General features: G+C 48.4%; 1 protein-coding gene across 1 annotated transcript in view; it reads right to left on the bottom strand.

Annotated features, from left to right (window-relative positions):
• Window positions 1-1,229: 1,229 nt before the first annotated feature.
• Window positions 1,230-23,064, bottom strand: part of MECP2 (methyl-CpG binding protein 2) — a 68,289-nt gene continuing 46,454 nt past the window's right edge. The window contains exons 2-3 of the mRNA XM_049871721.1: window positions 10,996-11,343; window positions 1,230-9,354 (exon numbers count right to left, since the gene is read on the bottom strand). Of these exons, the coding sequence (XP_049727678.1) occupies window positions 8,277-9,354; window positions 10,996-11,343 (1,426 nt within the window). The 3' untranslated portion in view covers window positions 1,230-8,276. The remainder of the gene's footprint in view (window positions 9,355-10,995; window positions 11,344-23,064) is intronic.

Raw genomic sequence — 23,064 nt, 5'->3', positions numbered from 1 at the left:
ACTTTCACAGAGAGATTTATCGAGAATGCTAACAGCACAGGATACAGTACTTCCCAACAAAAGGTGCAAACGCGTCACTTAGAAAGGCATGCTGAGTATTCTTTGCTTCACATGTATTAAAAACCTTACAAAAATAAAATAAAACTGCGTGCTGCCCATCTTTTCGAATAGTAAAAGAACCTTATGAAAAATCACTGGGTTTTACAACAAAAGACACAAACGGACATTTTTATGTAAATTTATAAGGCAAACTCTTTATATAATAAATAGGTTACAGGGATTCCGTGGGGGTGTTTTTCAACGTATACAGGTACATTCAGACAGGTTTACTGAAATGGTACAAATTTCCTTAATAAATTGCCTTTTGTTTTTAAATATATCAGTGCTTTCAGTCATTTGGCTATACACAAAGAACCCTTTTTTTTTTTTAACACTACAAAAAAGCAATCAATATTTTTTTTGTTTTTAAAACGACCTACTTATTTTCTAAAGTAATTGTCCCGAAACACAAAACCCGAAGGTTAATGCCATCAAGGCTGAGTCTGCCCCAGGCTCTCCCTACCCTCCACACTTCCCCCATCCTCGGACAGGCTTCCGGGCTGGGTGGCCCGTGTCACTGGCCTCCAGGCTGGGACAGGGAGTGTAACTGCGCCTCCGGAGGGCAGCCCTCCCCCACCTGGTTTTTGTAGCTACTGCCCCTCCCTCCCCGTGCAAGTGGCCACCACGACCGGCACTGTCCCTGGCCTTTCCAAGGAGGGCTGCCGGACACGGAGCAGAGATGTGTCCCATGAACCCCAAACAATGTCTAATGCTGGGTGACAGCTTCTCTGAGGGAAGGGAAGGGGGTTTCTCAATGCCACATTTTGCCAGGGATCAGAGAGCCCCCTCCCAAGTCAACTTACTGCCCTGGGACATCACATTGGTGTTGTGCATATGAATGGGGTGGGAGGGGATGCTGTGTCTTTAATGGTAACTTCCGCGGGACCCGCCTTGGAGAGGATCATCCAAACGCCAGGCCTGTTCAGGAGGAGCTGCTTCTGGCGGGGAGCACTCACCTCCCAGCGCCAGCTGGGCCAGACCCCTCCGAGGACCTCCCGGCCCCACCACTTAGGCCATCCACCCTCCCTCCCCACTTAAGCGAAGGCAGCTGCACACATCCAGTCCTCTCCTGGCTACCCTCGCAAATGCCACCTTGTCTTTCCTTAAAAATAACTCTGATGTGAGTAATCTTGGGGTGGGGGTGGGGTGAAGCCAAAAGAATCCACTGGGTGGTATGAAAGGGGTTTTGCTCTTAGAGGATGGCCACGTGTCAGCCAGAACCGGACTCTCTTTTGTCTTTTTGTCTTTTGGGGGGGTTGTGGCTGACCTGGGCAGGGGGCCATCTCTTCAGATTTCCCCGGAACGGGGGAAGAGGTAGCCCCTCTCATTTCAGTCACCGGCCTCCTCCCTCCAATTTTTGTTCATTTGTAAAGAAATGGTGTCTCTGGAACAATTACTTTAAACATGGTTACAATACAGACTTCAGTTCAAACACGTAAGAGATTTACTTAGCAAAGTTCCTTTCACCCACCAAAAACTACACAAATATAAGCCTCAACACCACAGTTAAGAGGACCAGTAGAGAGTGTCTCATGTTTGGAACACAAAAGGAAAAATCAAATCCAAACCAAACCCAAACAGAAACCCCCCAGAAAGACAAGGCAAGGGCAGGGCAGGAAGGAGAAAGGAGCGCAAACACAGCACGCGCTACAGTGTCCGGATACTCGGGCCGGCACGTAGTTAGTAACAGTCCTGGTCATATTTGGTCATATATTCATCAACTACTGACTCTGGAGCGGCTGTTATTGATTGAAGCAGGAATAAACTCAAACAGAAAAAGGCGGCCTTGGTAGCAAGGGAAGGAGCAGGCTTCAAGTTCTGTGACCCTTTCTGCACCCATCGTCCTCCACAGAAGCACTGAACAGGGGGCCTCACCGGCCGGCAGGGCTAGCAGCCCACGCGGGCTAACTCCGGCATTGCCTTCACTTCTGGTCAGAAATCACGTGCATTTACACATGGGGACACCCACCTGGGAGTGGCAGGACATCAGCGCCAGTGGTCTCCTGGCCGACTCTCCCCCACCCGGCCCACTGCTAATACTGAACACCAGCTTCAGGGTGAGTACCTCCCACCCAGCTTTCTCTCGAGGGTCCTGAGGGCAGCCCAGCCACCCAAAGGGCCAGAGACCCATTCCTCTTGTGAACGCGGGCCTCAGAAGCAGCAATGGCGCAGGGATGGAAGCTTTTGGCCCTGGTGATTATAATGCTCTCTGCTTTGGAAGAACAAGTTTCTAGTTTTTTTTTTTTTTTTGGTGTTTTTAATTAAAAAAGGATCAAAAAGAACCGTTACAGCTAAACTCTCTAGCAGATATTGCTCATTAAGAATTACAAAAGCAAATGCAATTTACTGGTAGGCTACGGGAGAAGAAAGGGGTGGTTCTGGAGTCTTCTCCAACTCCTGGTGGGGGCACACCGGACGCATGGGGTTCTGGAGTCCCTGGGGCCCTTCCTGGCCTTCCCATCTCCCCTCCGTCCCCTGACTCCCCATGCTGATCACCACGCCCAGCTCACTGGCAGGGGAGGGAGAAGTCGAGACTCTCTGTGGGTTCCAGCTCCCCCACCCAGAGCTGACTACACTCCAGTCTTCCCCAGGTCAAGGGAGCCTTGGCCACCTGCCCGTGCAGGTGATCTGTCCTGCACCCAGTCTAGGGACACAGCTCACAAGCACAAGAGACTAGGAAAAGGAGGGCACACCCTGGGTGACATTTGGCGCCTGCCCTGGCTTGGCACGAGGCAGCCCTGGAGACACCAGCAGGAGAGCCCACGGATCTGCTTGGACAGAAGAAGTGACCAGCAGACAGAGTTGTCGGTTTTTTTGGTTTTTTGTTTTTTATTTTCCCTTGTCCTATGCTATGGTTATCAGAAATATTGTAATTAAGCAACAGGTATCATTTTAACAGGTCTTTTGTGTGTGGCGCCACAAGCAAAATGAGTTTATAATTGTGCAATATACAGATATATATATAAAAATTCCACTGCTTTTTGTGTCTAGTTGGTGCATTAAATAAAAGGGACAGAAAAACTAAAGGCAGAACTAAAAAGCAAAACAAAGCCAGCCCCAGGATCAAGGAGCACAAGCAGCCTAGGCAGGTGTCTCTAAGTCACGAGGAGCATCACTGGACACACGGACACTGCAGGAGGGCACTGTTCACCTGATTCCTCTCCCTGCTAAGCAGGCCAGGACCAAGGGCAAGAGAAGACGGGAGGCCAGCAGAGCCAAGGCCATGTGCGAGCCTCCCAAATGTTCTCAAATTCCAATGTTGGGCTTCCACCCAGGAAGGTGGGGACTGGACTGGGCTGGGCTGGGCTGGTGGGGGCTGCTCTCCTCGCACCTGTCCTGCCTCCGCCCCAGGGTTTCTCCCACCCGCCCCTCCCGACAGGGCCCGGTGGCTTCAGGAGGTGGCCAGGCGCGAGGTGAGGGGCTCATCCAGCACAGCCTCTGTCCTCACCTCTGGAGTCAGAGGGGAACCCGGGTGGCAGTCTCATGAAGGGGCTGCTTCCCAACACTCTAGGCCCTAAGACCCGGAGGGAGAGTGAGGCAGGGAGAACTGGCCGAGGGGGTGGGAGGGGACTGGAGTCCCTGGGGGACAGGGTGCCCAACAGGCAGATGCCGAGGGATAGACGTCACGCCCTCCGTCCAAGTTCCCTACGCGTCAGTGACTGGGGTGGGCTTTGTCAAGACGAGGAGAGAGCAGGAAGTAGGGTGGGACCGGTGGTGCCAGCTTGCGGCCTGCTGAGTCACCGGTAAACATTCCACCTTCCATACCAAGAGCTGGGCTCCTACGCAAACCTCCGTACCCAATTCCAAAGAACAGGTCACAGGCTGGCTCCTCAGGGACTGCTACCAAAGGACAGACTGGCTCTCCAATGACAAAGTGGCCCAGAGTCTCAGGTGGCTTCGGGCTGGATTTCCCTTGGCCTGTACTGCTCACCAGACACCTCAGGCCAAGCTCGAAGTATTTTTAGATCAGCATTTTTGCAGAAGTTTGCTCTTTTTCATTCAGAAACATCGAAATGTAATTTTCTGCCAACCGTTTTCTAGGTTTTCCTTCTAATTCTTGAGAATTGGTCTCTGTGTTAAATTTTTCTCCTTTAATATGTAATTATAGACCCTGGAGGAGGCAGTATCCTAGTGACTTATAACAATTAAGACAACGCCTTTTCTAAAGCTTGACACAGTATCTAAAAGAGAAAAACACAAAAGTGGAGAAAATGAACAGGTTCTTTCGGAGTGTAGCTAGTTCGCTGATGGACAGAGCAGAGATGGGCCCTGCAGACAGCAGAGAGAGAGCATGGCGGGCAGGCAGGAGCAGGGCATCCTGGGGACCGAGGGGGTGCACAGGGCTTGGGACGCAAAACACTCACTGCTCACACCGGGGCCACTTCCTCCCCGGCCTGCTATGTCTGCGGGAACCGAGGGGCTTGCCCTGCCAACTTCCACAGGGGACTCTAGAAACAGCTCATTTCTGTCGGGTTAAACTCGAATCAGGAAGCAATGTGGGACAACCATAAAGGTCTCAAAGAACTGGTGACCCGTGACCATCCCCAGCCCAGTCAGGGCGGAGGGACGGATACACAGCTCAGGCTGCCCAACTCCAGTCAGGTACACCAGGTGGACTCAGTGCAGACCTTTCTGCTCTTGCCTGGGCTTGAGCTGCTTATTAAAAGTTGGATACAAGTCAGAGGTCCTGTCAGTTAAGGAAACGCCTGCCCTACCCAACTTGGCTGTTGGCTTCTGGTGATAACCCTTCTTTCAGGGTCCCCTTCAGGGCAATGACAAACAAGGCTTGGGGCCAGCAGGGAGCTTCAGGCCCATGCAACCCTGATGGGCTGGGTGATGTGGCATTTCTAAGGGGCCCCAGTGCCTCTGTACTAGTGCCTGGCTGTGGTCACGCCCCCACTCAAGGCTGGCTACCCCACTGATGACAAGCCCTCTAGTGCGGGGCAGGGCAGGACGAACCAGGGAGAGGAGGTAGAAACTAACACCTAGATCAAGGGTGGGGACGACTGAACGCGACCTTCAAGGCTCCAGCCCCATGGGCATGTGAAAGCTGTTGGTCAATGCCTGTATTTTTCACATAGTCACTAAAAGATGCCCTCAATCTTTGTCGAGTTCAAGAACACACATACCCGAGGCCCCCTTAACACAGGGTGGGACACAGCCTTCCTCCAAGCTCCTGTTCAAATCGACCTCAAGGCAGGGCAGCCACAGGGGCCATCCTCAGCTTAGACTCATGACAGATGGAAGGGGAGAGGAGAGTGTAGACTCTGCGGAGCCTGAGGCACCAGCTGCAGCTTTGGGAACCAGAGGGAAAGAAGCTGGGGGAGTGGGGGGTGCTGGCCAGCCCTGGGCCCGACTGCCAACTCCTGACTTTGCTCCCAAGAGCCACACTGCACTGGACTAGGCACATTGTATAAAAGCCAGACCAAGCCCAACCCATGTCTTCTTAGTGACAGTGTCTCAGCAAACTGGTCGGATGCCACACACACATGGGCAGGTGTCCTTCGGAGGAGCCAGGAGTTCCAGGATCACAGAAGCCTACCGAGTGAGGCCACGTCAGAGGTCAGGAGCCTTTTGTCCTCCGAGGAAGGGGAGTTAGGAAGGCCTCGCACCCTCCCCAGACCGCCCACTTCCCTTCCTGGGGAGAAGCCAGAGAAGAAGCTGGAAGGTTTGACAGCAAGTGCAGGTGCAAGGAATCAGGCTGACATGGGTTTTGTTGCAGTACTTGCCTTTACAGCATAAGAAAATGGATACAAATAGGCTAAACAGGCCAGCTATGACTCTACGAACCAAACGGGGCAAATTCCCTTGCTTCTAACCATTCCGGAAGAGACAAACACTGTTTTATCTGAAGCTACTGATTGGAACTGTCGACTATGGTTCCTGATCACTAAGACTGGCAAGGAAGTGCTACACGGTTTCTATGATGTTTCACTCCTTCAGGATCACACCAGAACAAGAAAGCCGGGGACAAGAACAGAAATACACAAGACAACACACATTTGACAGGTCACTGCAGCAGCTCACAGGTGACGTGCTTGTGGGTGTTTCTGGAAGCATAAGACTGCTGTCTCATTTTGCTACTTTGATAAGGTACTTCTCAGTTGGACAGATTTAGATATAAGAGACATCTCTGTAAACACAGAAAAGGATATACCAATATGATGAAGATATGCAGCTAAATAAGGACTTCCTGAACAGAGGTTAACAAGACAGGAACCCAAACTAAAACTTGTAAATTAAAACCCATCCCAAGCCCAAGCCCACTACTACCCCCAGCACCACACCTTGGACCAGAGAGAAATGTGTGATGCACTGGCCCCACCCAGCCTTCTCTGTTAGACAGGACTTCCTAAGAATCAGAGGAGCTGAGGGCTGAGACTGGGCGCTAAGTCAGGTCTCAGGAGTGTCTGCACTACTGTAAGCCAGGAGGAGCTGGGCAGAGTCAGCCAGAGGCCACTGTCAGGATAGCACAGGGGCCTCAGAGACTACACTGGGGGCCTCAATGCTGCACCCAGCTAACACACCCACCCAACTTCTCCCGCCTGCTTCTCTGGAGCTGAAGTTTTTGCAAAGGCTTGTTGCTTAGGGTTGGAAGAGCATTTTGCTTTTTTTCTTACCAGGGAAGAAAGGCCTACCTAGGAGAACAAAACCTTGTTGCTCCTTCATTCTCTGCAGGGAGAGAAGCCCTGAAATGCTATGGCCAGCTCTCATTCAGCGGAGACCGGGGCCTCCTAAGGGGCTGGGGCTGCAGCGTGAAGGCAGAGGGATAGGCAGGGAGACTTCTACAGGGCCAAGAGCCTACAAGCGTTAGCTCAGGGTATGGTGGGGCACTGCGGCTGCCTGGAACAGAAAGGACAAAATAGAAGGAGAGAATGGAAGAAATGAAAGGGTAAAATGAAAGGAAGAAATGGAAGGAGAGAAGAAAACACAATCAGGAAGTCCTTATAAAATTGCAGCAAACACTTAGAGTTTCGAAGCTTCGTGGGAACCCTATGTGCTAATCCCACTTTAAAACAAGCGCAGATATATACAAATACAGGCAGTCTGAACACTGTCACTTCTGGTGGCTGGAGTGAGCCAGTTTTCTCTCAGAGCATCTCTGTTTGTTTTGAAGTGGGAACATGAAGACTCAATAGTGCAAATAATTCTAAGCTGTCCCTAAAGTAGTAGAATTGGAAAATAACTGAAAGAACAGTTTTCCTCCCCCGCCCAGGCCACTATGTCCCTAACTACCGGTAAAGACAGCCTGGAGTAACTAGGAACCCCTTCTGCCCCACTGTGCTGGGTCTGGTCCCCACCCTGGGCCAGCCTGCTGTGTCCTCGGCTGGCTGTTCTCCCAGCCTCTCTCTCTAGTGCCACCCTCTGGAGAATGTCCCCTGAGAGTGGACAATGCCACCTTGCCCATTCTCCACTGGCTCAGGCCAGTCTACAGCCAGCAGTTCACATGATGGCTCCTCCCAGGCCATGTCAGGACTGGAGGGGACAGGGGTTACTGTTCTGTTCGGGCAAGTGTCCTGGTCGAGTTTGGATGGGTACCGGCGTGGGACCAGACTTGGCCTGCCATAGGTGGTCTTGCAGGGGCCAGAGCTACTTGCCATCTCGGTCTGCTCTGCTAAAGAATCCCGCTGTCTCTCCTGCCTCACACCTCCTTGTCCCGTTATCGCTGGGAGTGGGAGGTGGGGGGAGCTGGGAGAGGTACAGGCAGGGTGGGGGCAGGAGACTGGGGCACCAATGGCACGGAAAACGGGTATTTTCTAAACTGCTCTCTGTTCCTAATGACCACCAGCAGCGTGCCACTCCTGCCCCACACAGGGTAAAAAGGGTTGGGTGGGAGGGCAGGTGCAGGCGTTGCCTAAGCAGCCTGACAAACAGCTTGTCTGGTCAGTAGTATCTGCAGCAAGCCTTGTTGAAGGAGCCTAGTTTAGAAAAGTGCAAAGCTACTTCTGGCCCTGGTTAGGTCTTCAACCTGACTGTGCTTGTCGGTAAGAAAAACATCCCAATGCTCCAACTACTCCCACCCTGAAGCCACGAAACTCTAAGTTTACTGAAAGAAAAAAAAATATTTTTTATTTCAGTTAATCGGGAAGCTTTGTCAGAGCCCTACCCATAAGGAGAAGAGACAACAGCTGCCTTTATTCTTGTTGGTTTGCTTTTTCAATCCCCTCAGTTGAAAGTCAGCTAACTCTCTCTGTCACGGGCGTCCGGCTGTCCACAGGCTCCTCTCTGTTTGGCCTTGGCATGGAGGATGAAACAATGTCTTTCCGCTCTCCCTCCCCTCGGTGTTTGTACTTTTCTGCGGCTGTGGCGGCAGGAGCAACCGCGGGCTGAGTCTTAGCTGGTTCCTTGGGGCAGCCGTCACTCTCCAACGAGCCTCCTCGTGCCATCTTCTCCTCCTTGCAAATGCTGCTGCTTAAGTCCTGAGGCTCGGGGGAGCTTTTGGGGTCCTTGGAGCTTTCAGGCTCAGGCGGGGGCAGAGGCGGCAGCAGCGGCGCGGGGGCCTTGGGGGACTCCGAGTGGTGGTGGTGGTGGTGGTGCTCCTTCTTGGGGGGTGAGGAGGTGCTGCTGCTGCGGCCCTTGGGGCTGCTCTCCTTGCTTTTCCGCCCGGGGCTTTTGCAGGTCTTCAGTCCTTTCCCGCTCTTTTCGCCCATGGTGGACACCAGCAGGGGCTTCACCACTTCTTTAACCTCGATGCTGACGGTCTCCCGGGTCTTGCGCTTCTTAATTGGGAGCACGGTCTCCTGCACAGACCGGATGGAAGACTCTTTCACGGCTTTCTTCTTGGCCTCGGCAGCCGCGGCTGCCACCACGCTGCCGGGCTTCCGGCCCCGCTTCTTAGGAATGGCCTGGGGGTCAGCCTCTGCTTTCCGCTTCCTGCCTGGGCGTTTGATGACCATGACCTGGGTGGACGTGGTTGCCCCTCCCCCTTCTGCCTTGCCCCCCGCCGAAGCTTGGAAAGGCATCTTGACGAGGAGCTTCCCAGGACTCTTCTCCATGACCCTTTTCACTTGCACGCCCTCGGACGCTGCTGCCTTGGGTCTCGCAGTGCCACTCCCTTTGGGCCGCCCCCGACCTCTGCCAGTTCCTGGAGCTTTGGGAGATTTCGGCTTCTTAGGTGGTTTCTGCTCTCGCCGGGAAGGGCTCCCTCTCCCTGTGACCGTGAAGTCAAAATCATTAGGGTCCAGGGAGGTGTCGCCTACCTTTTCGAAGTATGCAATCAGCTCCACTTTAGAGCGGAAGGCTTTGCCCTGGGGGCTGGGGGAAAATGGAGAAACACAAAGAATGATTAGCGGCTTTCCAGGACAGTGTCAGAGATGGGGAAGTGCGGGAGAGGGCCATGAGCTCTCTGAGAGGATGTTTAACTGACACACCTGATCTCACTAGTAAACAAGAGTCTAGTGAGGAAAAGCCACAGCACACTGTCACTCTAGGGGCACCAGAAAGGCTGTGTGTGAAGCCACATGGCACAGGCAGGCCTCAGAGGAGCTGGTGTGCAGGCGGCCTGTGCAGCCTGTTAAAATGCTTGGGGCAGCCTGGATTGCCCAGAGTACCCTCCTGCCACTAAGCCCCCCGACCCAGCCCCGGCCTCTCCACAATCCAGCAACCAAAGGGGTCGGGCCTGTCACAGAAGGGACCCCAGGGGCCCTGCCTAGAAGTCAACCTGGAGTACATCCCGCTGGTCGGTGCCTGTGCCTGATCCACATGTCTGAGCCCAGGCATGTCGCTTAACCTCTCTGGGAATCTGTTTCCTTCCCTGTCAACAGGCTAACACTTTGCACACTCTTCTCAAAGGTGATGTACACTTAACCCTCATTACCCACAGTAGTGATGTTCCATAAAGTCCCCGTAAACAATAAACTAGCAAATACTGAACGAGCCTTGTTCAACCTCAGCTGGGAACTTTTCACCACCCTGGGTATGCACATGTCTGGGAAAGCACCACGAGAATTTTTAGCGAATAGGCCAACTCGCAAATAAGGAACCCGTGAATAATGAGGATCGATTGTAATTAAATAAATGATACACAAATGTCCTTTGGGAAGTGCTAACATTTTCTGCATCATTCCAAGGGGTATAACTGAAATGTACTCATTCCCTGTTCCTCTAAAGCTCAAACTCTGGAAGTTGCTCTGTTTCAACAGAACAAGTTCAGCTGGACAAATATCAAAGGGACAGATGGAAAGGCACGTCAGTGCTGTTGGTCTCTCTTCTCTGAGGCCATGTTAGAAGGCACACCTTTCTCAAAAGTGATTCACATAGTAAAACAAAAATCAGAATAGGCTGGGCACTATTAACTTCTTCTTCTGTTTCAAGGAAAGAAAAGAGGGCAGTCTCACGGTTTGGAGAAAAATCCCTGCAATGAATGTTCTCCAGGGGGGACATGGCAGACCCCGGGAGCTCCAGCTGCCATCAGTGCTGGGCTCGCAAGCTTGGGGGAGCAGGCTGCAGTGGGCCCGGCTTGGGACAGGCTCTTGTGTCCTTGAGCACAGCAGGCATGTCACCCTGAGTGTCTTCACTGCCTACATGTCGGACTCTGCTCTCTGTACTCTCCAGGGCTTTGTCTGGATCCTCACTGGACCCCTTGGGTAGGGTCTACTGCTACTCGTTATTCCATTTTCCAGGTGAGGAGGACATGAGGCACAGAACTCAGAGCATGGCACTGTGTCCTGGCCTTCTGGACACAGGCCTTCTAACACATCTGGTGGGCATTGTGTCCTGGCCTTCTGGACACAGGCCTAACACATCTGGTGGTCTGGCCTTGGACTTATTTAAGGCCTGGCCTGCCTCGCCCCAGGAGGCGGGGCTACACACTCCCACCAGTTTCTGCGCACCTGCCCCACCCCCAACCCTCGCAGCCCTCCAGACCCCACAGAGACAGGAGCTGCTCTTACTTACTTGATCAAATACACGTCATACTTCCCAGCGGAGCGGCCAGATTTCCTTTGCTTCAGTTTTCGTGTCCAACCTTCAGGCAGGGTGGGATCGTCATACATGGGTCCCCGGTCGCGAATGATTGAGCGCCGCTGTTTGGGGGAGGCAGAGGCCTCTGGGACGGCCGGAGCAGAGCCTGACCCTTCGGACGTCTCTGCCTTGCCTGCCTCAGCTGGCTCAGCAGAGTGGTGGGCAGACTGCACAGGCTCATGTTTGCCCTCTTTGTCTTCTTTCTTATCCTTCTTCAACTTCTTCAACTTCAGGGGCTTATCCTTGAGGCCCTGGAGGTCTTGGTCTTCTGACTTTTCTTCCCTGAAGTATTAAACAAGTATGTAAGTATCACAAAGAACACATCAGTTTGCAGAAAAAGTCAGCACCGTCAGGCAGGCTGGGGGGGTGCCCAGCACAGAGCAAGTCTCTAACTGCTGCCCAGGGCTCTGGTACAAGAAGGAAGCAACTCCAGACTGGTCTGCCTTGTCATGAGATGCTCCTTCCCAAGACTCCGCACCTGGAGAGGGCCACAGCCCTCCCTACCCGCCTTCCTGCTGGGACAGAAGACAGCCCCCTATTCCATTGATGGGAGCAGATCCCGCCTTGGCAATTTCCTGCACCCTGGGGCCAGTGTTTTGCCAGGATACTCTATGGCCAGGTCACAAAGCGGTCATCTGCAGGCGGTGTACAGAGGCCTCAGGATCACAGGCACCCTTTAGCAGCAGACATGAAAAAATGGCAAGGGCAAGACCATTCTTGCCCTGTGTCCTCAGCCAAGAATCCTCCTGGCCCGTAGGGCTCGCATCTCTGCCAGTCACTGCCCCTCTCATCTATTCCAGGGAGACTGGGCAGTGAAGGGGACCAGGGCACGCTCTGGCTGTACCAACTGGAAACTCAACCAGTGCATGTCACAAGAACACACATTTCTGAGTCTTGGGTCCTGATAAACTAGGTGTGGCCGACCAGTTCAGCCTTTGGGACTGGCTTACTAGACTTCCATGTGTAAAGGATGGGAAAGGAGGGCATGACAGCAGCACAGCAAGCCCAGAAAAAGGCTGCCCAGAACCTTCCAGTTAGTTTGCAGTCGCGGACAGACTAGACTCCCCACTTTCACACAACTCACAACATGATTCACACCCTGAATAACAGGGGGCTTCCTGGGTCCTGGAAAGGTCTGGCTTCTGTGGAGCTCTCGTTTATACTCCCCAAATAATTTTAACACCATGGGGCCAAGGACAAACCACAGGCCACAAGAAATGCCTGTTAAATACAACCAAGGGGTGGAAGGAAATTAGCGAGGTTCTGTTTTCAAGAAGGACAAGGTTGGGATGTAAATAGGTATTTTTAAGGTTTTTGAACTTATGACCTCTTTATGCTTTAAAAGGATATGACGTGTGGGCCGTGACCCATACTAGGGAGGAGGTAAGGTAACCCTACACAATATGGTTACTCAGCCTGCAGCTGACCAGGCACAGTTTCACTTTCCAGCTCGTCACCGAGAGCAAACGCTGCCCAGGGTAGAGACTAGGAAAGAGGAAAAGAACCTGGCTTCGGAACTAGTCTCTGGATATGCGTTTCAAATGAGAAGTGGCTCCATGATGGGACGTCAAGCCTGGTTTCAGTACCCCAAGAGCTTCCGGCCCCTCGGCCAGCACAGTCTGACCTGTACAGACTACACAGGTTCCAAAGAAGTCTCCAAGAGTCTCCTTTTCCTAGTGGAGGGAGTAAAGGACCCAAACCCTTGATGGTTCAAAGGGCAGTTCTGCCCACACAAACATCCAAGGACCACCCTGATGAGGCACCACCTTGGTGGCCTACGTCCTCAGTGCTTGGTCTTGAGCGCGGAGCAGCACATTCCCCAGAGGCACAAGGGTGCCACGCTCTCCAGACCACGCAGCTGTGGTCACAAAGGGGACTGAAGAGAGCCCCAGTGATGGCTACCCCAACAGTGAGAAATGAAAACATGTGAGGAAAGAGGAAAAAAGTGATTGTTATACACTGAATTGTGTCCTCCCAACATATGTGCTGTAAATCCTAACTTCCATGCCTTTGGTTCTAATCCCATTTCTGAACGGGTTTTCTTTGTCATGTTAATGAGGCAGGATTACTGTAGGATGCATCTTCAGTCAATCTCTTTTGAGATATAAGAGATTAAACAAGTAAGCAGAGCACAGATGGGGAAGAGAGATGCCAAGCCACATGAAGACCGTCCAGGAGCAGAAGCTCAGAAGAAACAAGGACCTTCCACCAGAGCAGTCGGAGAGAGAAAGCCTTCCCCTACAGCCTGCACTCTGAATTTGGATTTCTAGCCTCCTGTGAGAAAAAAATTTTTTTCTTTGTTAAAGAAAAAAATATTCCTGTTATAGCAGCACTAGAGAACTAAGACAGTGCTCCCACCGCCCTCCCCTCACCCCCTCCCTTCCTTAAGGTATAAGGTACAAACCATGAATTGCTCCTATGGAAGTTCAAGCTGAAACTGAAGAAAATCAGAGCAAGTCCACAAGAGCCAAAGTATGACCTGGAGTACATCCCACCTGAATTTAGAGACCATCTGAAGAACAGCTTTGATGCACTGAACACTAGTGACCCTTCGAAGACCACACGAGTTGTGGAATGACATCGAGGACATCATCCACGAAGAAAGCAAGAGGTCCTTAAGAAAGACAGGAAAGAAGGAAAAGACCAAGATGGATGTCAGAAGAGACTCTGAAACTTGCTCTTGAGTGTTGAGCAGCTAAAGCAAAAGGAAGAATTGATGAAGTAAAAGAACTGAACAGAAGATTTCAAAGGGCCTCTCGAGAAGACAAAGTAAAGTATTATAAATTAGATGTGCAAAGAGCTGGAGATGGAAAACCAAAAGGGAAGAAGAAGCTCGGCGTTTCTCAAGCTGAAAGAACTGAAGAAAAAATTCAAGCCTCGAGTTGCAACAGTGAAGGATTCTATGGGGAAAATATTAAGAGACGCAGGAAGCATCAAAAGAAGATGGAAGGAATACACAGAGTCATTCTACCAAAAAGAATTAGTCGATGTTCAACCATTTCAAGAGGTGGCATATGATCAGGAACCGATGGCACTGAAGGAAGAAGTCCAAGCTGCTCTGAAAAAAAAAAGCTCTGAAGGCGTTGGCGAAAAACAAGGCTCCAGGAATTGACGGAGTATCAGTTGAGATTGTACAACACAGTGAATGTAATTAATGCCATTGAATTGGACATTTAAAAGTGGTTAAAATGGCACAAAAAGGACAGAAAAATGAAATCCTGATACATGCTGCATGGGCGAACCTTGAAAACACTATGCTAAGTGAAAGAAGTCAGACACCAAAGGTCACATCTTGCATGATTCCATTTATATATCATGTCCAAAATAGGTAACTCTATAGAGGCAGAGGAGCCCCAGTTGCACAGTGGTTAAGAGCTACGGCTGCTAACCAAAAGGTCAGCAGTTCAAACCCACCAGCTGCTCAGAGAAACCCTATGGGGCAGTTACACTCTGTCCTGTAGGGTTGCTATGAGTCAGAACTGACTTGAGGGCAACAGGTTTGGTTTGGTTTTAAAGAGACAAAACAGAGATTAGTAGCTGCTTAGGACTGGGGAGGGGGAGATGGAGGAGTGGCTGCTAATGGGCATGGGGTTTATTTTGTGCAACACTGTGAATGCAGTTAATGCCACTGAATCGCACACTTTAAAGGAGTGACTTGTACGGTATGTGAATTCTCTCCGAAGTTTTAAAAAGCCCAATAAAACAGCTGCTGAATTAACCAATTACCTTAAGTCGTGAAAGCAGGCTTTGCATCGCCTGTGCAAAGTTGTAGCTGGCCAGACTGGCTGGCACGCAGGCACTGGAGGAAGCCGACCGGGATGCCAGCTCCGGAGTCCGCGACACAGTAACCACGACAGTCAGAAAGGAACTTAGTTCAAAGAGTTTGAGGACCAGGCTATTAGCCATGTAGAAGGTTGTCAGCTAAATGTTCGGAGGGCATTTGATCAATCGTTTTATTGTGGTAAAATATGCATAAGATAAAATTTACCATTAGTGGCATTTAGTACATTTACAACGTTGTGCAACTATCACCACTATCTAGGTTCCAGAGTATTTTCATCACCTCAAAGAGAAACTCCCTACCCTTTTCTTTTTAAAATAATGTTTATTGTGCTTTAAGTGAAAGTTTACAAATCGAGTCAGTCTCTCACACAAAAACTTATATACACCTTGCTACACACTCCCAATTACTCTCCCCCCAATGAGACAGCCTTGCTCTCTCCCTCCATTCTCTCTTTTCATGTCCTTTTCACCAGCTTCTAACCCCCTCCACCCTCCCATCTCCCCTCCAGGCAGGTGATGCCAACATAGTCTCAAGTGTCCACCTGATCCAAGAAGCCCACTCCTCACCAGCATCCCTCTCCAACCCATTGTCCAGTCCAATCCATGTCTGAAGAGCTGGCTTCAGGAATGGTTCCTGTCCTGGGCCAACAGAAGGTCTGGGGGCCATGACAACTGGGGTCCTTCCAGTCTCAGTCAGACCATTAAGTCTGGTCTTATGAGAATTTGGGGTCTGCATCCCATGGCTCTCCTGCTCCCTCAGGGGTTCTCTGTTGTGCTCCCTGTCAGGGCAGTCATCGGTTGTAGCCGGGCACCATCTAGTTCTTCTGGTCTCAGGATGATGTAGTCGCTGGTTCATGTGGCCCTTTCTGTCTCTTAGGCTCATAATCACCTTGTGTCCTTGGTGCTCTTCATTCTCCTTTGCTCCACGTGAGTTGAGACCAATTGATGCATCTTAGATGGCTGCTTGCTAGCGTTTAAGACCCCAGACACCACTCTTCAAAGTGGGATGCAGAATATTTTCTTAATAGATTTTATTATGCCAATTGACTTAGATGTCCCCTGAAACCATGGTCCCCAGACCCCTGCCCCTGCTACGCTGGCCTTCGAAGCATTCAGTTTATTCAGGAAGCTTCTTTGCTTTTGCTTTAGTCCAATTGTGCTGACCTCCCCTGTATTGTGTGCTGTCTTTCCCTTCACCTATAGTAGTTCTTATCTACTAATTAGTGAATGCCCCTCTCCCACCCTCCCTCCCTCCCCCCTCTTGTAACCACAAAAGAATGTTTTCTTCTGAAACTATTTCTCAGGTTCTTGTAATAGTGGTCTTATACAATATTTGTCCTTTTGCAACTGACTAATTTCACTCAGCATAGTGCCTTCCAGGTTCCACCATGTTATTAAATGTTTCACAGATTGCTCACTGTTCTTTATCGATGCGTAGTATTCCATTGTGTGAATATACCATAGTTTATTTATCCATTCATCCGCTGATGGGCACCTTGGTTGCTTCCAGCTTTTTGCTATTGTAAACAGTGCTGCAGTAAACATAGGTGTGCATATATCTGTTCGTGTAAAGGCTCTTATTTCTCTAGGATATATTCCGAGTAGTGGGATTGCTGGATCGTATGGTAGGTCTATTTCTAGCTTTTTAAGGAAGCGCCAGATAGATTTCCAAAGTGATTGTACCATTTGACATTCCCACCAGCACTGTAGAAGTGTTCCAATCTCTCCATAGCCTCTCCAACATTTATTCTTTTGTGTTTTTTGGATTAATGCCAGCCTTGTTGGAGTGAGATGAAATCTCATTGTGGTTTTGATCTGCATTTCTCTAATGGCTAATGATCGTGAACATTTCCTCATATATCTGTTAGCTACCTGAATGTCTTCTTTAGTGAAGTGTCTATTCATCTCTTTGGCCCATTTTTTAATTAGGTTGTTTGTCTTTTTGCAGTTGAGTTTTTGCAGTATCGTGTAGATTTTAGAGATCAGGCGCTGATCAGAAATGTCATAGCTAAAAACTTTTTCCCGGTCTGTAGGGAGTCTTTTTAACTCTTTTGGTGAAGTCTCTGGATGAGCATAAGTGTTTGATTTTTAGGAGATCCCAGTTACCTAGTTTTTCTTCTACGTTCTTTATAACGTTTTCTATACTGTTTATGCCATGTATTAGGGCTCCTAACATTGTCCCTATTTTTTTCTTCCATGATCTTTATCGTTTTAGGTTTTGTATTTAGGTCTGTGTTCCATTTTGAGTTAGTTTTTGTGCGTGGAGTGAGGTATGGGTCTTGTTTCATTTTTTTTGCAGATGGATATCCAGTTATGCTAGCACCGTTTGTTAAAAAGACTGTCTTTTCCCCCATTTAACTGTTTGGGGGCCTTTGTCAAATATCAACTGCTCATATGTGGATGGATTTATGTCTGGATTCTCAATTCTGTTCCATTGGTCCATGTATCTGTTGTTGTACCAGTACCAGGCTGTTTTGACTACTGTGGCGGTATAATAGGTTCTCAAATTAGGTAAAGTAAGGCACTGTGTTCTTCTTTTTCAGTAATGCCTTATTTACCCAGGGCCTCTTTCCCTTCCGTATGAAATTGGTGATTTGTTTCTCCATCTCAGTAAGAAATGTCCTTGGGATTTGGATCAGAATTGCATTAAATGTATAGATTGCTTTTGGTAGAATAGACATTTTTATAATGTTAAGTCTTCCTATCCATGAGCAAGGTATGTTCTTCCACTTATGTAAGTCTCTTTTGGTTTCTTGCAGAAGTGTACTATAGTTTTCTTTGTATAAGTCTTTTACATCTCTGGCAAGATTTATTCCTAAGTATTTTATCTTCCTGGGGGCTACTGTAAATGGCATTGATTTGGTGATTTCCTCTTCGATGTTCTTTTTGTTGGTGTAGAGGAATCCAACTGACTTTTGTAGGTTTATCTTGTATCCTGATACTCTGCTGAACTCTTCTATTAGTTTCAGTAGTTTTCTGGAGGATTCCTTAGAGTTTTCTGTGTATAAGATCATGTCATCTGCAAATAGAGATGATTTTACTTCCTCCTTGCCAATCTGGATGCCCTTTCTTTCTTTGTCTAGCCTAATTGCTCTGGCTAGGACCTCTAGCACAATGTTGAATAAGAGCGGTGATAAAGGGCATCCTTGTCTGGTTCCCGTTCTCAAGGGAAATGCTTTCAGGCTCTCTCCATTTAGAGTGATGTTGGCTGTTGGCTTTGTATAGATGCCCTTTATCATGTTGAGGAATTTTCCTTCAATTCCTATTTTGCTGAGAGTTTTTATCATGAATGGGTGTTGGACTTTGTCAAATACCTTTTCTGCATCAATTGTTAAAATCATGTGGTTCTTGTCTTTTGTTTTATTTATGTGATGGATTACATTAATTGTTTTTCTAATGTTGAACCATCCCTGCATACCTCGTATGAATCCCACTTGGTCATGGGGAATTGTTTTTTTTTTGATATGTTGTTGAATTCGATTGGCTAGAATTTTGTTGAGGATTTTTACATCTACATTCATGAGGGATATAGGTCTACAATTTTCTTTTCTTGTGGTGTCTTTACCTGGTTTTGTTATCAGGGATACGGTGGCTTCATAGAATGAGAAACTCCCTACCCTTTAAGCATTAACTCCCCATTCTCTCTTCCCCCAGCCCATGGAAACTATTAATCTGCCTTCTGATACTAGGCATTTGCCTAATCTAGGTCTTTCATGTAAGTGGGATTATGCAATATTCGTTCTTTGGTGTTTGGTTTATTTCACTCAGCATCATGGTTTCCATGTTCATCCACGTTTTAGCAACTTAGTAACTCCCCATTCCCCCAGCCGCTGAAACTACTAATAAACTTTTGTCTCTACGCATTTGCCTATTCTACATATCTCATATAAGTGGCATTGTACAGGATTTGTCCTTTCATATCCAAAACTTCACACAGCATAATGTTTCCCAGGTTCTTTGACCTTGTGACATGTATCAGAACTTCATTTCTCTTTATGACTGAGTAATATGCCATTGTATGAATGGATGACATTGTGTTTATCCATTCATCTGTTGAAAGAATACAACCCTGGCGCACACCTTTCCTGACTTTAAACCACTCAGTATCCCCTTGTTCTGTCCGAAGAACTGCCTCTTGATCTATGTAAAGGTTCCTCGTGAGCACAATTAGAAGTGTTCTGGAATTCCAATTCTTCACAATGTTATCCACCGTTTGCTCTGATCCACACAGTCGAATGCCTTTGCACAGTCAATAAAACACAGGTAAACATCCTTCTGGTATTCTCTGCTTTCAGCCAGGATCCATCTGACATCAGCAATGATATCCCTGCTTCCATGGCCTCTTCTGAAACCGGCCTGAATTTCTGGCAGTTCCCTGTCGATATACTGCTGCAGCCGTTTTTGAATGATCTTCAGCAAAATTTTGCTTGCGTGGGATATTAATGATATTGTTCTATAATTTCCACATTCGGTTGGATCACCTTTCTTGGGAATGGGCATAAACATGAATCTCTTCCAGTCAGTTGGCCAGGAAGCTGTCTTCCGTATTTCTTGGCATAGAGAAGCTGGACTATATGAAGAACAGGGCATCAGGATTGGAGGAAGACTCATTAACAACCTGCATTATGCAGATGACACAATCTTGCTTGCTAAAAGTGAAGACGACTGGAAGCACTTACTAATGAAGATCAAAGACCACAGCCTTCAGTATGGATTGCACCTCATCATAAAGAAAACAAAAATCCTCACGACTGGACCAATGAGCAACATCATGATAAACCGAGAAAAGACTGAAGTTGTCAAGGATTTCATTTTACTTGGATCCACAATCAACAGCCATGGAAGCAGCAGTCAAGAAATCAAAAGACACGTTGCATTGGGCAAATCTGCTGCAAGGGACCTCTTCAAAGTGTTGAAAAGCAAAGATGTCACCTTGAAGACTAAGGTGCACCTGACCCAAGCCATGGTATTTTCAATCGCATCATATGCATGTGAAAGCTGGACAATGAATAAGGAAGGCCGAAGAGGAATTGACGCCTTAGAATTATGGTTTTGGCAAAGAACATTGAATACACCATGGAGTGCCTGAAGAACAAACAAGTCTGTCTTGGAAGAAATAAAGCCAGAGTGCTCCTTGGAAGCGAGGACAGCAACGTAGTGTGGCCACGTTATCGGGAGGGACCAGCCCCTGGAGAAGGGCATCATGCTTGGTAAAGTAGAGGGTCAGCGAAAAAGAGGAAGACCCTCAACGAGACAGACTGACACAGTGTCTGCAATAATGGGCTCAAACACAGCAATGATTGTGAAGATGGTACAGGACTAGGCAGTGTTTCATCCTGTTGTTTGAGTCAGAACCGATTCAAGGGTACCTAACAAGGACTAATGATGTTGATCCTGTTTTCACGTGCTTATTGACCATTTGTATATATATTTATCTACATATTTTTTGAGAAATGCCTATTGAGATTTTTTGCCTATTTTTTAATTAGGTTATTTGTCTTTTTATTATTGAGTTAAAAGAGCATATGTTTTCGACACGAAAACCTTATAAAATATATGATTTGCAAATATTTTTTCCCATTCTGTGGGTTTACTTTTTACTTTCTTGATGGTATCCTTTGAAGCACAAAAGTTTTTAATTTCTGTCAAGTCCAACTTATTTTTTCCTTTGATTGCCTGTTTTTTTGGTGTCGTATCTAAGAATTCTATCCCAACTCCAAGGTCACAAAGATTTACTCCTCCATTTCCTTCTAAATGCTTTAGAGTTTAGTTTTCATATTTAGGTCTTTGATCTGTTTTGAGTTGTTTTTGTATATAGTATGAGGTCAGGGTTCCACCTGATTCTTTTGCATGTGGAGATCCAGCTGTCCCAGCACCATCTGTGGAAGACACTACTGTTTCCCCGCAGAATGGCTTGGCACCAAATAATCCACTTTGGAAACACTTTCTTCTGGCTTCTGTGATAGCCTTCACCCGGGCTCCTACCTCACTGTTCTAGTGTGCCGTCGAGTCGATTTCGACTCAGTGAACCTATAGGACAGAGCAGAGCTGCCCCATAGGATTTCCAAGGCTGTATTCTTTATGGAGGAAACCCTGGTGGCGTAGTGGTTAAGTGCTATGGCTGTTAACCAAGAGGTTGGCAGTTCGAATCCACCAGGCGCTCCTTGGAAACTATCGGGCAGTTCTATTCTGTCCTATAGGGTCACTATGAGTCGGAATCGACTCAACGGCACTGGGTTTGGTTTTTTTGTTTTTATTCTTTATGGAAGCAGATCGCCAGGTCTTTTCTCCCACAGAGCTGCTGGTGGGTTCCAACCCCTGACCTTTTGGTTAGGAAACAAGCTCTTAACCATTTCACCACCAGAACTCCTTTCTATTTCACTAGTGGTTCCTTTTTAAAGTTTCCTATTGATAATTTTTTTTCCTACCTTTGTATACTTTATGTATATGTTTTTACAGACTTATCAAAGTGTTGGCTGCTTTTATTGAAGAAGAGAATTTTTGACAAAATGAATTTTCAACATGGAGGCAACATTTTGGGGAAAAATAAAAAGAGATATCTAGTGAAGGGAGGAAGCTCAGGGCCATTCACTTTATGTGATTATCTCATCAGTAACTCCGAGGGCTGTCTTCACTTTCACTATTTTGCCTCTCCCTAGTGCCGCTGTGTCTCATCCACATGCCTGCCAAACTTCTGCTTTGTGACAAGGGTGGCCACTGAGCCCACATTCTGACTTCACCTTGACCCCATAGGAATGACCACAGAGTAGACAAATGGGGAAATACCTTTACTATTGTTGGAAAACAAGAAGGCTGCCATCAACATCTGTGGTGCAGTGAATTAAACATGGCCCTTTTAGCCATGCATGGTCTTGGAACTCCGGCTCAGCGACGTGGTGGGAGTATGTAAAAAAAGGTGCTTGTGGCCCACCAAGGGGATCAGACAGCTTGCTAACAATGCAAATAAGCTACATGGAACACTTGCGGGGGTGGAATCATATAAATAAGATGAATGGAACCTTAATGACAGGATTGGTCAGTTTGCCATCCTGCTAGGCTTAAAATGAGCCATTCCGGAGGTGGAAAGATGGGACTTCACTACCACCAAGAAAGCATGTCTTTTGGATTCGGGGTCCCTGCACTGAGAACTTTTTAGACTCAAGAGAGAGGGCTTTAACACCAGAGAAAGCATGAGATGGCAAGAAGTGGCGGCAAGAGTGGCAGAGAAAGGCAGCAGCAGAACCAGGAGATCGGTACAAGACGGTGTGGTGGGCTTCCCGACCTATCAAACGAGACAGCTACAAGAGGCAAGCCGACTCATGGAGCGAGAGAGCTGTGTGTCTGCAGTGTAATGAATTTCTTAATATAGCCCTTCTAGCCATGGTGTTTGTGACTCATGCACAATGACTGAGTGGGACTACGCAAACAAGGTATATGGAACCTGTGATGGTTGGGGTTATGGGTCAACTTGGCTAGGCCATGATTCCCAATGTTGTGTGGCTGTCCCCCATTTTATGTGTTGTGGATTCTGACCTCTACATGTTGATGAGGCAGGACTGGTGGAGGGTGTGTCTTGTGTCACAGCCTAGCAGGAGGGCAGGACTCAAGTCCCACTCTTAAGTTACGCCCTTCCCTGGAGGATGGCCTGCATCTAAGATATATGTGTGGATGACCTGGCAGGCTCTCTCTCCATATGGATCCTGTGTCCAGTTTGTGATCAAGTGACCTCTGGTTCTTGGGCCCGAGGCCTGCTGTGTGACCTGTCAATCCTGGGGTTTGTTGGCCTCCACAGCCCCGTGGGCTGACAGCCTATCATCTGACCTGATTCTCCAGCTTCCGTAGCCTTGTAAGCCAGCAGCGTCAGCCCCCGCAGCCACAGACCCACATATTTGGGACCTGCCGGCCTACACAAGTGTATGAGCCATTTCCTTTGTACAGTGTGTGAATTCCAGGAGGCGTTGCGGTGAATTAGGGAACCCAAAGACGTGAGGGAGAGTACTGAGGGGAGAGGGAGTAGTGGATGTTAGAGATGATGGAGTGGGACAGCAGCTTGGAAAAGGTGGACCTTTAGGACATCTTTAACCTCTGCCTCATAGGAACCAGCCTGGTGCTGATCCTTATGAAAGAAATTAATTATTCATTTAGTGCCTTTGGGCAGGAAGCTTGCTGGCAGAGTGGGGTGCCTCTGGGCATTTACTGGCAAAGCTCAAACAGCTCTGT

Source organism: Elephas maximus, chromosome X (assembly GCF_024166365.1).
Source record: "Elephas maximus indicus isolate mEleMax1 chromosome X, mEleMax1 primary haplotype, whole genome shotgun sequence".
Taxonomy (NCBI): Eukaryota; Metazoa; Chordata; class Mammalia; order Proboscidea; family Elephantidae; genus Elephas; species Elephas maximus.
The sequence above is the reverse complement of the archived record's forward strand: the minus strand, read 5'-3'. Positions and strand labels throughout refer to the sequence as shown.